Here is a 15162-nt window from a genome sequence, read left to right on the forward strand (position 1 = left end):
ATACCAAAAACCGAGGTGACTTTCTTCGGATTTTGGCGTTGTTACAAAGGAGAGGGTCATCATATTTTGCAAAAATTTGTTCAAATGTTATTTTTTTCTGTAAAAGACACTTTGTTGGAAATTTTGTAACGAATTCAACGAGGTATGCCATTCCAACATTCGACTACTATTTCCCAGGGTTTTGATTAAAATACCGAAAATCGAGGTGATTTTCTTCGGATTTTGGCGTTGTCATTAGGGAGGGGGTCATCTTTTTTTTCCAAAAATTTATTCAAATGATATTTTTTTTCTGTAAATGACACTTTGTTGGAAATTTTTTAACGAATTCAACGAGGTATGCCATTCCAACATTCGACCACTATTTCCCAGGGTTTTGATTAAAATACCGAAAAACGAGGCGACTTTCTTCGGATTTTGGCGTTGTTATAAAGGAGAGGGTCATCATATTTTTCCAAAAATTTGTTCAAAAAATATTTTTTTTTCTGTAAATGACACTTTGTTGGAAATTTTGTAACGAATTCAACGAGGTATGCCATTCCAACATTCGACCACTATTTCCCAGTGTTTTGATTAGAATACCGAAAATCGAGGTGATTTTCTTCGGATTTTGGCGTTGTTATAAAGAAGAGACCTTGTCATAAGGTTGGTTTTTTGTCAAATAATTTTTTTTTTCTGTAAATACCACTTTGTTCGAAATTTTGTAACGAGTTCAACGAGGTATGCAATTCCAACATCCGACCACTATTTCCCAGGGCTTTGATTAAAAACCGAAAAATCGATGTGATTTTCTCCGTATTTGGGCCTTGTCATAAGGATGGGGGTCATTATTTTATTTAAAAAAAAATGTTTAAATGATATTTTATTTTTTTTAATGCCGCTTTGTTGGAAATTTTGTAACAAATTCGAAATTGGAATGGCATATCCAACATTTGACCACTATTTCCCAGGGTTTTGATTAAAATACCAACAACTGAGATGATTTACTTCGGATTTTGGCGTTGTTATTAGGGTGGGGGTCATCATATTTTTCCAACAATTTGTTCAAATGATATTTTTTTTTTCTGTAAATGACACTTTGTTGGAAATTTTGTAACGAATTCAACGAGGTATGCCATTACAACATTCGAACACTATTTGACAGGGTTTTGATTAAAACACCAAAAATCAATGTGACTTTCTTCGGATTTTGGCGTTGTCATAAGGGTGGGGGTCATCATTTTTTTTCCAAAAATTTTTTTTAATGATTTTTTTTCTGTAAATGACTCTTTGTTGGAAATTTTGTAACGATTTCAACGAGGTATGCCATTCCAACATTCGACCACTTTTCCCAGGGTTTTGATTAAAATACCGAAAATGGATGTAATTTTCTTCGGATTTTATCGTTGTCAAACATTTTGTTTCAAAAATTTGTTCAAGTGATATTTTTTTCTGTAACTGCCACTTTGTTGGAAAATTTGTAACGAATTCATCGAGGTATGCCATTCCAACATTCGACCACTATTTCCCAGGGTTTTGATTAAAATACCAAAAATCGAGGTGATTTTATTCGGATTTTGGCGTTGTCATAAGGGTGGGGGTCATCTTTTTTTCCAAAAATTTGTTCAAATGATATTTTTTTTCTGTAAATGACACTTTGTTGGAAAATTTGTAACGAATTCAACGAGGTCTGCCATTCCAACATTCGACCACTATTTCCCACGGTTTTGATTAAAATACCAAAAATCGAGGTGATTTTCTTCAGATTTTGGCGTTGTCATAAGGGTGGGGGTCATCTTTCTATTTCCAAAAATTTGTTCAAATGATATTTTTTTTCTGTAAATGACACTTTGTTGGAAATTTTGTAAAGAATTCAACGAGGTATGCAATTCCAACACCGACCACTATTTCCCAGGGTTTTGATTAAAATACCAAAAATTGAGGTGATTTTCTTCGGATTTTGGCGTTGTCATAAGGGTGGGGTCATCTTTTTTTGAAAAATTTGTTCAAATGATATTTTTTTTGTGTAAATGCCACTTTGTTGGAAATTTGGTAACAAATTCAAGGAGGTATGCCATTCCAACACCGACCACTATTTCTCAGGGTTTTGATTAAAAACCTGAAAAATCGTTGCGATTTTCTCCGGATTTGGGTCTTGTCATAAGGGTGGGGGTCATGTTTTTTTTTCGAAAAAGTTTCTCAAATGATTTTTATTTTTGTAAATGCCACTTTGTTGGAAATAAAAGGTGGTCATAAAGGTAGGGGGAATTGTTTTTGTTCGCGCACTTTGCGGTCTTTAATTTGTTGAACAGTGTAAGGCGGGAGCGGGAGCGCAATAAAGATTTAATCGCTCTCGCGAATTCGCCCCTCTCTCGCCCCCTTCGTTAAGTTAGGCTTAAGCGTTTAAATATTGAAATTAAAAGTTAGTTGTTATATGAACATCATTGAGCAAACTCCCTTTCGTCGCCTCGTCGCCAAAAAATAAATTCTTCCCTGCAGTCACAAGTTTCGCGTTTAATACAAAACAGTGTTAATTTTCATGGTGACCCCGACGTGATTTGCAGTGGAACTCGAGTGTTATTTTTGGTGAAACAAACAAAATTAAAACTAAATAAATCTCGCCGGCTTTTAAAACAGTAAAGTTGTTGTTGCCTCTGCTTGTCGCCAGTTCCTGCCTACAGACTTTAATTCGTCGTTGCTGCCGCTGGACAATTTGACCGCTGCAGTTCGTTAACTGCAGAAGTTGTTGTTGCCGCTGCTTGTCGCCAATTGCTGCCTACGAAGGAAGGCATATGGATTCGAAGAGGGAAGTTGCCGACGGATGTGTGTCGTCCCCCCAGGTATAGAGTGCTAAAAGTTGAAAGTTAATCTGTGGCGTGTCATAAATTGTGTTTTTGGCCCATCTTTCAACTTTTTGCATTCGTGTGAAAAATGCGGTAGATAGCGAGCATTCTAACCAAGAAATAAATAAAACTTGCATGTACTAACGATTATAATTCTGATATATACAACCATACATATTTACATATTTCGAATTATACATACATACATAAGTGAATCGCTTTGGACCAAAATCAAATAAATATTTGTCGGCATCCTGGTTTTTTTTTTAAATAAAATTCCCCCATTTCTCGTCGTAGTGAACACCAATTATAGCTTTGCAAAAAATTAAAAAGGTAAAAGTTGAGAATTGTGAAAAGTTATAATTCCAGAATTAAATCCCCGGCAAATTTTCTGCCGCGCATTTTTTTCAAATTTCCCTCGCTTTTCGCCATTTCCCGCGCTTTTAAGCGTCAGGTTTATATATTCGTTGCCCTTAGTTAACGGTCAGTGCATCATTCTCCGTAAGCATTGCGTTGAGCACCGCCAGCCGTACACACATACACACACACACAGACAACGCAGCCCGTTCTTTCGAGTTCTCTTTCGTCGTTTTCGTTTTCGATCGCTGGAACGGTGCAAGCGTTGCCGCTGCCTAAACGTTTCTTCGTTTTTTGGTGTTTGAGCTTGGCGTGTGCTCCCCTACACTACGTGCGCTCGGCATATTATAATTATTGAATTATTAAAATAAATTAGGATTCCATAAATTAATTCCTTAATTCAATTTTAATAACTCCCCTTCACTGTTTGCGTTCAGCTTATTCCTCTCGTTGGTTATTATTATTTAAATTTAATAAATTAAAAAAAAAAAAATTTTTTTGTACACACTTACATACATTAAAAAAAAAAAAAAACTAAAATAAATAAAATTTAAAAATCTTCGATACCAAAAAAAAAAAAAATGCCAAAATCAGAAAGTAACAGCCAGGAAATCGAAGAGTTGCAAAACCAACGAGATGGATATATGAGGAGTATAGCGCGAACGCAAAGATATTTAAATGAGGATCGATTCTCCTTAAATACGGTTGAGTTAGAATGTCGATTAGAAATCCTAAATACGCACATCGAAAATGCTTCGCTTATACAAAATGAAATTGAAGCGAAAGATGGAGATGATGAGTACCGCGAAGAGTTCGAAGAGACTGCGATAATAGCAAAATCGTTGCTAATTTCCCTAATTGAGGAAACAAAGCGTAAGAGCGTTGACAATTCCGCTCCGCCGGCAACGCGCACACCCCAATGCCGTTTGCCGAGCGTCGCTCTTCCAACCTTCAGCGAAAAACATTCCGAATTAAAAAATTTTATAAGCCTTTTCGAAACTTTTGTTGACAAAGATGACACGCTGCACGATATCGAAAAATTCAACCATCTAATATCGTGTTTGGCTGGAGACGCGCTAGGAACAGTCAGGGCATTCCAAGTTACCGCGGATAATTATCCAAAAGCTCTGGCTAGCCTAAGGCGGGTGTACGATAATGATTGTTTCATTTTCTTTGACAATATACCGATACTGTTTAATCTGCCAAAGATTTCCCAGCCATCAGCTACCGCCTTGAGAAACCTGATCGACACAGTCACAGCGCTGTACGATTCTCTTTTGTCCATTGGGGATGACAAACGTATTACGAATGCCATCCTCATCCATCTAGTAATGGGCAAAGTCGATGCAGGAACTAAAAGAAAATGGGAAGAACAATTAGATTATACCTCGCTTCCTCTTTGGAGCGAGTGTGAGTCGGCCCTGAACAAGCGCTATCAGCATATGGTAGCCGAAGAAGCGTGTAAGCCAAAAATTGTTATGCAAAGAATAATCGAAACACGAGTTTTTCGTTTGTTGCTGCCATGGACGACCGCGAAGTATGTGTGTTTTGCAACTCAGCAGAACATCAAGTAGGAAATTGCACTGCTTTTGCTGCCCTAACAGTTCAGCAAAGATTCGATTTCGCAAAAAAGGCTCCCTTGTGCACTAACTGCCTCCGTAAGGGCCACACGGTAAAAAGATGCAAATCGAAGAGATGCAGGGTGTGTAAGTCCTCACACCACACATTGCTGCACATTTATTCGCCATCAAATCTCGCGTTGCCACCTCCTCCTCAGCCCACGCTCTTGCAGAATACTGAATCCACTTCGCATGTTTTGCATGCGACTGCATCGGATAGAGTTATTCTTGCCACAGCCATCGTGAGCGTCCAAACAAAAAGTGGCGAAATAATTTTGGCTCGAGCGTTGCTCGATTCTGGTTCACAAGTAAATTTTGTGACCGACGAGCTCGCTCAGAGACTTCAGATTAAGAGAGAGGACGTGTGTTTGAGCTTGCGGGGCATTGGTGGAACTAATGCTCAAGCAACCAAGAAAATACACACGTTAGTAAAGTCGCGAGTGGGTAGCAGTCAATTGTCCGAATTTTACATTTTAAAAAAATATTTCTGGTTATCATCCGGATCAAACGGTGAACACCTGCGGCTGGAATGTGCCTGAAAATATTCAATTGGCAGATCCATTATTTTTCAAGCCCCAAAAAATAGACATGCTTATAGGCGCAGACTCGTTCTTTGAACTATTGTTAGTCGGCAAGATAAAGCAAGGGCCTGAGTTTCCCATTTTGCAGAAAACAGTTCTCGGCTGGATAGTGTCAGGGAGATGTGCCTCAGAAAAAATAAGAAATGCTGAAAAGTTGGTACATCTCAGCTGCCAGGAGGAAGTGTTGGAGTCAATAGACACAACCCTGCAGAAATTTTGGTCTGTAGAGCTCTTGCCGCCCAAGGCCAAGGTCCATACTACTGAGCAGCAACTTTGTGAGCAACACTTTGAGAAAAATACTCAAAGATTGTCGTCCGGGAGATTTTCGGTTCGTCTGCCGTTCAAATCTGACCCAAACACTCTTGGTTCATCATATGAAGTTACGAAACGTAGATTTTTGTCGCTTGAAAGAAAATTATTCAAAGATCCTTCTTTAAAAAAGATGTATCTGGAATTCATGGAAGAATATGAAGCCATGGGCTACATGTCTTCCAATAACAATAAAATTCCAGACAGTTCGCACTATTTCATTCCGCACCAATGCGTGCTGCGACCTCAAAGCACCTCGACAAAGTTGAGAGTGGTATTCGACGCCTCGAGCCGTACATCGACGCAGGTCGCGTTGAATGACATCTTGATGGTTGGCCCCACCATTCAAGAGGAGCTGTATTCGACCCTGCTTCGGTTCAGACTGCACAAGTTTGCGCTCGCAGCAGACGTAAAAAAGATGTATCGTCAAGTAATGGTTGACGAAGCTGACCGAAACTTTCAGCTCATAGTGTGGAGACGAGATCCATCTGAGTCTCTAAAAATCTTCAAGCTGAACACCGGGACTTATGGAACTTCGCCAGCACCCTATCTGGCGATGAGGACCTGTTAAGCCTTCGAGACGAAGTTTCTCAGGTATTGCAAGAGGCAGGATTTGAATTGGCAAAGTGGTTTTCATGCCGCTAACGGCAGACTCAGACGTAACTAAAACCCTTGGCGTGGTTTGGTTGCCGGGTAAAGATTACTTTCAATTTCGGTTGGATGACTCTTTCCTGGATCTTCGTGCGACAAAACGAAACATACTGTCCGTGACTGCCCGACTTTTCGATCCGCTTGGCCTATTGTGTCCTCTAGTGACTAGGGCAAAAATGTTGTTGCAGGAACTGTGGCTTCGAAAGTTAGACTGGGACGAGTCGCTGCCGATTCAACTGCAGACATCTTGGGAAGCTTTCAAGAGAACGCTGTTGCAGCTGCCCAAGATCAATGGTATCGCGATTCGTTCATACAGACGCCAAAGTCCCGGCAGAAATACATGGTTTCGCTGACGCTTCCATGCGAGCATATGGAGCGTGCATCTACGTTCGCCTAGTACCGCTGAAGGTTTAAAAGTATCTTTATTGACAGCAAAATCCAAAGAAGCTCCCCTCAAGACGAAAACTTTGCCTCGCCTTGAGTTGTGCGCAGCTCACCTTCTTGCGGATCTTTATAATGGTGTAAGACCATTGCTTAATTTTCCGATTACAAAAGTGTTCCCCTGGACGGATTCGGAGATCACTTTGCATTGGATCAAAACGCATCCTTCGTCGTTGTCAGTTTTTGTCTCAAACCGAGTTGCGGAGATTCAAGAGTGGTCGGAAAAAGCAAACTGAAGACATGTTCCCACAAAAGTAAACCCAGCGGACATCGTGTCACGGGGATGTAACGTTGAGGAACTTACAGCTTCCATTTGGTTCGCTGGGCCGTCGTTTTTGCTCGATGCAGAAAAAGATTGGCCTGTAAATCGACACTTCGAAGTACCTGCTGATGTCGTGTCGATGGAATTACGCAAATCAGCATTGGCGCTTGTGGTAATTCCAGAGCCCAATTATGTGCTTTAGAAAATAGAATCCTTGTCGTCGCACATAAGGCTTCTAAGGGTTTTCGTGTGGGTCTTACGGTTTATTCAAAGGTGTAAAAAAGTGTCGCAGCCCTTTGGAAAAAGTATAACACCAAGAAAGCTGAATTTTGCGTTCGAGAAAATAGTGGATTGATCCAATCTCACGAGTTCAGTGACGACATAGGTAAAATTCGGAAAAATAAACCGGTAGCAACGAATATACAAAAACTAAGCCCTTTTCTCCAGGAGAAAAAAATAGATTGGTGTTCCGCGACATTGCTGCGAGTTGGGGGTCGGTTATTGAATGCTCCTATCCCGTACGAAGCCAAATTCCCGTTGTTGTTGTCGAAAGGCTCACAATTTGTTAAAACGTACGTGTCCTACCTGCACGTTACAAATTGTGATGCTGGCCCTCGAGCTCTTGTAAGTCTGTTGCGAGAAAAGATATGGTTGGTTAATCCGTAGGAAGTTTGCCGCAGAACAGTTCGTTCTTGCATTCGTTGCTTTCGGTGCAAGCCGCAAATCATGGGGAACTTGCCATCAGACAGACTTCGAGCTCTCCGCCCTTTTAATATCTGTGGTGTTTATTTTTGTGTCCCATTTAACACTACGTATCGTATCCGTGGTAAGCCAAATCATACGTGGCATTGTTTGTATGTTTTGCGTCCAAAGCGGTCCACTTAGAGTTAGTGTCTGACCTCACCACTGATGCGATTTTGTTGGCATTCCAAAGGTTCGTGAGTCGACGCGGGATTCCGGAGAAGGTGTGGTGCAACAACGCGACGAACTTCGTCGGAGCCGATCGCCACATGAGAGAGTTCCGGGCCCGTCTGGAAGAGCAGGGGGCGGTATCTTAACATTCGCATCAAGAAAAGGATGCAAGTTTGCGTTCATACCGCCAGAGCACCTCACTTCGGCGGACTTTGGGAGGCAGGTGTGAAGTCTGCAAAGCACCTGTTCCTTCGGACGGTCGGCGAAGACATCCTGACTGCTCGGAACTCTCCTCACCAGCGTGGAGGCCGTTCTCAACTCCAGGCCCCAGACGGCGGTCCTTCAGAGGGGGCGGTGTTCGCGCACTTTGCGTTCTTTAATTTGTTGAACAGTGTAAGCGGGAGCGCAATAAAGATTTAATCGCTCTCGCGAATTCGCCCCGTCTCTCGCCACCTTCGTTAAGTTAGGCTTAAGCGTTTATATATTGAAATTAAAAGTTAGTTGTTATATGAACATCATTGAGCAAACTCCCTTTCGTCGCCTCGTCGCCAAAAAATAAATTCTTCCCTGCAGTCACAAGTTTCGCGTTTAATAAAAAACAGTGTTAATTTTCAGTTTTTTTTCAAATAAATTTTTCAAATGGAACTTTTTTTCTGTAAATGTTACTTTGTTGGAAATTTTGTAACGAATTCAACGAGGTATGCCATTCCAACATTTGACCACTATTTCCCAGGGTTTTGATTAAAATACCGAAAATCGAGGTGATTTTCTTCGGATTTTGGCGTTGTCATAAGGGTAGGGGTCATCTTTTTTTTCCAAAAATTTGTTAAAATTATATTTTTTGTCTGTAAATGACACTTTGTTGGAAATTTTGTAACGAATTCAACGAGGTATGCCATTCCAACATTCGACCACTATTTCCCATGGTTTTGATTAGAATACCGAAAATCGAGGTGATTTTCTTCGGATTTTGGCGTTGTTATAAAGGAGAAAAACTACATTTTTTTAAAAAAATTTTGTTCAAACGATATTTTTTTTCTGTAAATGCCACTTTGTTGGAAATTTGGTAACAAATTCAAGGAGGTATGCCATTCCAACACCGACCACTATTTCCCAGGGTTTTGATTAAAAACCTGAAAAATCGATGTGATTTTCTCAGGATTTGGGCCTTGTCATAAGGGTGGGGGTCATGGTTTTTTTTCGAAAAAGTTTATTTTATTTTTGTAAATGCCACTTTGTTGGAAATAAAAGGTGGTCATAAAGGTGGGGGTATTGTTTTTTTTTCAAAAAAATTTTTCAAATGGAACTTTTTTTCTGTAAATGCCACTTTGTTGGAAATTTTGTAACGAATTCAACGAGGTATGCCATTTCATCATTCGACCACTATTTCCCAGCGTTTTGATTAAAATACCGAATATCGAGGTGATTTTCTTCGAATTTTGGTGTTGTCATTAAGGTGGGGTCATCATTTTTTTCATTTTTTTTTTTTTTTGTATTTAATTTGGCTTTTATTTATTGAATCTTCTCTTAATTTTGAGACTAACAATAAGTTTACGAATCTTAACATTAAAATTTAACTAACAATATAATAAGACTGGATTCTGGTTGCGCGTGCCTCAAGTCGGTCGCTGGGTGGGTAAGTCATTGCGACGGAGGCGTAATTGGTTGATCAACCTTGTAAGACCTTTCGCCAGGTGGTTAGGGTGAACGATAGCTTGGTAAAGTACTTTTCCTACTGTTTTGCGATCACATCTTTGACTGGTTGAATGTTTAAGTCGCGATGTATGTTTTCGTTGCGAACGTACCACGGTGCCCCGGTTATAGTTCTCAAGATCTTCGACTGAGCTCGCTATGTCAATATTGCTATCGCTGGCATTCCCCCATAACTGGGAGCCGTACATCCATATAGGTTTTAGTACCGAGTTATACAGCAGGTCCTTATATTCAAGACTAAGGGGAGACCGGGCGTTGATAAGCCAATGAAGGCTACTGGCTTTTAGCTTTAGGTGTGTTCTTTTGGCTTCAATGTGCCGGCGCCATGTGAGTCTTCTGTCGAGGTGTACTCCTAGATATGTCACTTCGTTTGCTTGCGGGAGTAGAGTATGGTTTAACATAAGCGGCGGGCAGTTTTGCCTGTTCAGGGTGAACGTAACGTGCTTGCATTTTTGTTCGCTCACTTTAATTCGCCAATCTGATAGCCACTTTTCAACATCGACCAGATGAGAAGAGCTAGCTGCGCAGTTGCTTGCATCGCGCATTTTGAGCGGCAGAGAATGGGTGTATCATCAGCAAACGTAGATGTTGTTAGTCGTGTGCTTGTTGGGATGTCTGCTGTATAGAGGACATATAATGTTGGCCCGAGCACTCTTCCTTGAGGAACTCCAGCTTCAATAGTGAAATCGTCAGTTATAGCAGTGTTGCATCGAACAGCAAATTTTCTGTCGTAGAGGTAAGACTCTAAAAGCTTATGGGTGTTGTAGGGGAGCATTGTCTTGATCTTGTACATTAGACCTTCAAGCCAAACTCTATCAAATGCTTGAGAGACATCTAAAAATATGGCAGTACAGTACTCTCGTTTTTCGAACGCGTTCCGAATTTCTGATGTTATCCGGTTGTCTTGCTCAATTGTTCCGTGCTTTTCACGAAACCCAAATTGATGTGACGGAATTCCTTCCTGGATTCTTAGGTATGTGTTTATCCGAGTCAATACGCATTTTTCAAAGAGTTTAGATAAGCATGAGAGTAAGCTTATAGGTCTATACGACGTGGGAATTGTGTGGTCTTTTCCCGGCTTTGCTATCATTATTATAATCGACTTTTTCCATCTCACTGGAAAGTGGCCAAGTTTTGCAATGGCATTAAAAAGCTGGGTGATAGTGCAAACGGCGCAATATGGGAGCTCAATGATCATTTTGGGAGTTATGAAGTCGCAGCCCGGGTATTTTTTCGGATTCAGCTTATTTTTGATGATGTTTCGTTTGGGCGGAACTCAATTGGTTCATGTTGAAGCTGAGGCTCATCTGATAAAGTCGGCAAGGTGAACGCACTAGTGGCAGGATTTGGTTGGAAGACATTTTTAAGGTGGTTGGCAAACGTGCTGGCTCTGTCTGCATCGCTACGCGCCCAGCCGCCTGTGGGATTTCTTATAGGCATCACGGTTACTTTCGGTGAGCTTAGAGTAGGGTGAGCTCTCCATATTGAGTGTTTTGTACTAGATGTTGACAATTGCTCTATGTAGCGTCGGTGGACATGTGCGTCTTCTTGCCATAAAGCTTTTGTGAGTTGACGTGAGGCATATTTTAAGCTTTGTCTAGCAGATGGCGATCTGTGGATTTGCCACTCTCGACGTAAGCGTCGCTTTTCGAGGACGAGCTGTTCTATTTGTAGATTTGTCTTCTTTTGGTTGCTTTGCGTACTTGTAGCTTGGGGTGTTGAAACTCGAGCTGCAGAGACGAGTACAGACTCTAGTGTATTAACAAATCTGTCTACGTTTGCTTCATCGTTGAGATGAGGACTTAGCTCAATGTGTAAGCTAACGTATTTCTTGTACTTAACCCAATTGGTTTTCTGTGATGTCAATTTAAACGATTGCTCCAATGCGCCTGGATGTCGGAGTAGAATAAACACGACAGGCGAGTGATCCGATGAAAGATCCGATAGGCATTCGGCGCTTATCAGATTTTTAGGAATGTTTTTGGTAATTGCAAAGTCTATTAGATCGGGTAGTTTCCTTGGGTCTGCTGGCCAGTATGTCGGTCTGCCAGGGGAAACATAGTTTAGCTTGTTCTTGGCTTTTATAACTGCATTATAGAGTTGTTTTCCTTTTGGAGTCACGAGACGTGATCCCCAGTGTGTGTGCTTGGCGTTGTAGTCCCCTGCTGCTATGAAGTGGTCTCCTAGTGAGTTGAAAAACTGCATAAACTCATCTTCAGCTATGGTGAAGCGAAAGGGGCAGTATACGGCGGCTAGTGTAAGTTGGTTGCCAGTATTTGATTGTATATTTATAGATGTGGCCTGTAGGTAATTTTTAGCAAATTTGTTATGATAGTGGTGCTTAATACGGCTTCTGATTAGAATTCCAGTCCCACCATGTGCTTTACCATCTGGATGATTTGTTCCGTAAAATGAATAACCTCGTAGTTGAAAATTGTATTTGTTTGTAAGGTGTGTTTCTGAAAGCAGCATTACGTCGATATGGTTGTCGAGTAGGAATTGAGCTAACTCAAGTTTATGCTGTGAGACGCCGTTAGCGTTCCACGTAGATATCCTTAGGGAAGTCATTATTTGGATTGTTGTGAAACCAGCATTTAAATCAATAGATTTTGGTTTCGCATTAAATCTTGCATAGTTGTGCGCATAAACGACATAAACTCCGTAAGGCTTTGCTGCAGGCTGTATATCATATCTTCGAAGTTGCTTTTTGACTGCTCCAGGAATTGTTGCTGCTGAGCCGTGTTCGGTTCTTGGTATGCTGATTGCAGAAATGAGCTTTTTGAGACAGGATTGGCCAGTCCTGATTTTAAAGCGCTTGCGTAAGTCACATTTTTATCAGAGTTTAAGGGTCCTAGTAAGGATCTGGCTGCAGTCGAGAAGAAGACTTCAGGATTTGATCTGGAAGATGTCATCTGTTTATTTTGGGTGCGGGCGGCAGTTCCTCTCTGGTGGATGCGACTTTTCAGCTCCTTATAAACTGGGCAGCCTCTGTAGTTAGCAGTGTGATTGCCACCGCAGTTGCCGCACTTTTTCGAGTTGCAGTCTTCTTTGCTCGCTGGGCAGTGTGCGGAGTCATGAAGATCTCCACAAACTACACACACCGGGCGCAGTTTACAGTATGACCTTGTATGGCCATATACTTGGCAGTTCACACATTGTACCGGGCCATTGCGTTTGTGCGGTTCCTCAACTGTAATTCTGCGGTGCAGCGGGAACTGAAGATTGTAAATGGGGTGCACTTCGTATTTCTTTAGGGGCTTATTTTAAACTTGTTCAAATGATATTTTTTTCTGTAAATGCCACTTTGTTGGGAATTTTGTAACGAATTCGACGAGGTATGCCATTCCAACATTCGACCACTATTTCCCAGGGTTTTGATTAAAATACCGAAAATCGAGGTGATTTTCTTCGGATTTTGGCGTTGTCATTAAGGTGGGGGTCTTCTTTTTTTTTTTTAATTTTTTTCTGTAAATGACACTTTGTTGGAAAATTTGTAACGAATTCAACGAGGTATGCCATTCCAACATTCGACCACTTTTCCCAGGGTTTTGATTAAAATACCGAAAATCGAGGTGATTTTCTTCGGATTTTGGCGTTGTCATTAAGGTGGGGGTCATCATTTTTTTTACAAAAATTTGTTCAAATGATATTTTTTCTGTAAATGACACTATTTTTTGAAAATTTTTAACGAATTCAAGGAGGTATGCCATTCCAACATTCGACCACTATTTCCTAGGGTTTTAATTAAAATAACAAAAATCGAGGTGATTTTCTTCGGATTTTGGCGTTGTCATAAGGGGTAGGTCATCATTTTTTTCAAAAAAAACTTGTTCAAATGATATTTTTTTCTGTAAATGACACTTTGTTGGGAATTTTGTAACGAATTCGACGAGGTATGCCATTCCAAAAATACCGAAAATCGAGGTGATTTTTGCTGCAGGTATGTTACACGCTGCCAGCCATCCAAGAGTTGTAGTTGAGCTTGGTTGGATCGGGCTCAATGATAGTAGTAGAAGGGCCACCAAAAAGTAGGTGGGCAGGAGTCAAAACATCAAGATCATCTGGATTCTCTGAAATGGATAGCAAGGGGCGAGAATTAATGATTGACGCAATCTGACAAACCAAAGTGCGAAGCTCATCAAAACTAGGCGTTTGGCGGCCAACAGAGCGGTAGAAATGGTGTTTGGCCGTCTTGACTGCTGCCTCCCACAATCCGCCAAAGTGTGGTGAGCGAGGCCAGTCGATTCCCTCCGCCAAGCAAGCTTGATGAACAGACTGCATATGAGAATCGCTAAGCAGCAGCCGCTTAAAATCCGTCAACTCATTTTTTGCTCCTACAAATTTGGTAGCATTGTCCGACCAAATTTGACTAGGCTTTCCACGTGTAGAAATGAATCTTTTCAAAGCACTTAAAAACGAAGCAGTTGTTAGATCCTTGACAAGCTCTAAGTGCACAGCCTTGCTTGTAAACCAGATGAACACGGATACGTAGCACTTGATGGGATACCTGGTGCGAACTTCTGATTTGTAAAAGAAAGGTCCACAATAGTCGACGCCAGAAACAGCAAAGGCCCGTACGCACTCCAAACGTTCCTTCGGAAGATTAGCCATGATTGGTTCCATAAATTTGGGCCTGGCCCGGAAGCACTCCACACAGCCTTTCACTACATTTGAGACCGTTCGCAGTCCTCCAATAGGCCAGTATTGTAGTCGGATGCTTGCATGCAGATTCATCTTATGGAAGTGCATGATGAGCGCTAAGGTGAGTGGGTGACGACGTGGAACTATTATAGGATGGCGAGCCTCATACGCAAGTGTTGAATTTTCGAGGCGTCCACCAACTCGAGCGAAGCAATTGAACTTGATTTCTTAACAATGCTATTTGAACAAAGCTCCTTTATATCTTCCCATAAATGAGCCAATTGGACGCCTCGCCAGATCATATATGTCCCACGTTGCACATCAGATACCTCGAGACCACGATGCCACAAGCGGTGAGCAAATTTGTAAATGTACGCGAACACGCGCTGCATGGAAGGGAACGAGTTGCCATACTTGGATCTAACGGTAACATCAATGTGAGGAGACTTGACCATCAGCACCTGTTTACGTAACTCGAGGTTCGGATCGCCATAATGCAGACGCGTAGGCCAATCCTTGCGACCACCAAGTAAGACTGGTGGACCATGAAACCAGATCTCAGAAAGCGCCTGTAGATCCGGAGTAGAGCCCCTGGACAAAACGTCGGCAAGATTCAGTGCAGTCGGAATATGATGCCATTCCATATTAGCAGTCAATTCCTGTATAGAAGGCACTCGGTTGAATTTGAAAGGCTCATTACCGATCCAGGATAGCGCCACAGAGGAATCACACCAGCAGTGAAAAGGACTTTTGAACATACCCATTTTCATAACTTCATTCATCAGCTTGGCTAGTAGCAGGGCGCCACATAACTCCAGCTTAGGTACAGATAACGTTTTGAGAGGCGCTACTCGGGA

At 41.5% G+C, this 15162-nt stretch overlaps 1 protein-coding gene across 1 annotated transcript; it reads right to left on the minus strand.

The window, feature by feature from the left end:
* Positions 1 to 13609: 13609 nt before the first annotated feature.
* Positions 13610 to 14398, minus strand: LOC123037609. The gene has a single exon (XM_044459243.1). The coding sequence runs from the start codon at positions 14396 to 14398 to the stop codon at positions 13610 to 13612; it is 789 nt and encodes a 262-aa protein (XP_044315178.1).
* Between the last annotated feature and the right edge of the window lie 764 nt (positions 14399 to 15162).

Source organism: Drosophila rhopaloa, unplaced genomic scaffold, assembly GCF_018152115.1.
Source record: "Drosophila rhopaloa isolate 14029-0021.01 unplaced genomic scaffold, ASM1815211v1 contig_184, whole genome shotgun sequence".
NCBI classification, from domain to species: Eukaryota; Metazoa; Arthropoda; class Insecta; order Diptera; family Drosophilidae; genus Drosophila; species Drosophila rhopaloa.